Source organism: Charadrius vociferus, unplaced genomic scaffold (assembly GCF_000708025.1).
Source record: "Charadrius vociferus isolate BGI_N301 unplaced genomic scaffold, ASM70802v2 scaffold2207, whole genome shotgun sequence".
NCBI classification, from domain to species: Eukaryota; Metazoa; Chordata; class Aves; order Charadriiformes; family Charadriidae; genus Charadrius; species Charadrius vociferus.
In genome coordinates, this window is record NW_009649364.1 from 1 (window position 1) to 1,570 (window position 1,570).

The 1,570-nt window shown below is 65.5% G+C and overlaps 1 protein-coding gene across 1 annotated transcript in view; it reads left to right on the plus strand.

Annotated features, from left to right (window-relative positions):
* The first annotated feature begins 553 nt into the window (after nt 1-553).
* Nucleotides 554-1,570, plus strand: part of LOC104290389 (calmodulin-like) — a 6,136-nt gene continuing 5,119 nt past the window's right edge. The window contains exons 1-3 of the mRNA XM_009889483.1: nt 554-692; nt 767-873; nt 950-1,085. Of these exons, the coding sequence (XP_009887785.1) occupies nt 623-692; nt 767-873; nt 950-1,085 (313 nt within the window). The 5' untranslated portion in view covers nt 554-622. The remainder of the gene's footprint in view (nt 693-766; nt 874-949; nt 1,086-1,570) is intronic.

A 1,570-nucleotide genomic window follows, 5' to 3' on the forward strand; every position in this document is an offset into this window, starting at 1 on the left:
ACATTACGGTGCTGGGGTAACAGCGGGACACCCAAGAGGGGACACTGGGGTGACGGGGACACCCAGGAGGGGACACTGGGGTGCTGAAATGACAGTGGGGACACCCAGAAGGTGACATTACAGTGCTGAGGTGACAGTGGGGACACTCTGGAGGGCACATTATGGTGCTGGGGTGACAGCGGGGACACCTAGGCACGGACACTGGGGTGACGGGGTGACACCCAGGAGGTGACACTGGGGTGCTGAGGTGATAGGAGGACATCCAGGAGGAGACTCTGGGTTGCTGGGGTGACAGGGTGACACCCAGGAGGTGACACTGGGGTGCCGGAGTGACAGTGGGACACCCAGCAGGGGACATTACAGTGGGACACCCAGAAGGGGACACTGGCGTGTCACGGGGGTGACACCATGGCCCGCAGGAGGGGCTGTTGGCCATCAGGGTGACACAGGCGCAGCACTGGGGCCACCCCCCCCACCCCCACCCCCGGCTGTCCCTGGTCCCCGCTGGTGGCAGTGTGTGACCCCGTCCCCGCGGTGACGGTCCCCAGAGTTCAAGGAGGCGTTCTCGCTCTTCGACAAGGACGGGGACGGCACCATCACCACCAAAGAACTGGGCACCGTCATGCGCTCGCTGGGCCAGAACCCCACCGAGGCCGAGCTGCAGGACATGATCAACGAGGTGGACGCCGATGGTGAGTCCCTCCTGTCCCCCCGTGTCCCCTCCTGTCCCCTCTTTGTCCCCTCCTCACCGTCCCTCCCTTCCCAGGCAACGGCACCATTGACTTCCCCGAGTTCCTCACCATGATGGCGAGGAAGATGAAGGACACGGACAGCGAGGAGGAGATCCGAGAGGCTTTCCGCGTCTTCGACAAGGTGGATGGGGGACAGGGATGGGGCCGGGGGGAACAGGGACGAGGCAGCGGTGTCACCGTCGTGTCCCCAACCCCAGGACGGCAACGGGTACATCAGCGCGGCGGAGCTGCGGCACGTGATGACCAACCTCGGGGAGAAGCTGACGGACGAGGAGGTGGACGAGATGATCCGAGAGGCCGACATCGACGGTGACGGACAGGTCAACTACGAGGGTGAGCGTCACCGTCACCCCGGGTGTCCCTGCTGTCACCCCACCGTCACCTCTCGGCACCTGCTGGCACCAGCCCACGGGGCTTCTCATCCCCTGTCACCATTGGCCTGGGACACCGCAGTGTCCCCTGTCACCCGTGGCAAGAGCCCCGCGCTGGGGACAGGGACGTCAACGGGGATGGGGACAACATCTTTGTCACCCTTGTCACCAAGAACGGGGGACTCCACCGCGTTCCGCCATCTCCAAGAGGCCAGACCGCGCTGTGTCACCTCTTTCTGGGGACACCACCATGTCCCCTCACCCTGCCAGCCTGGGGACAGCCAACCCCACAGCTTCCCCCGTCCCCACCATGTCCCCCGTCCCCACGGGCTCCACAGTGTCCCTTGTCCCCAGTGTCCCCTGTCCTTGTCATGTCCCCATCCCTCCTCTGTCCCCCACCGTGTCCCCCATCCCCACCCCGTCCCCCGTCCCCACAGGCTCCCCCGC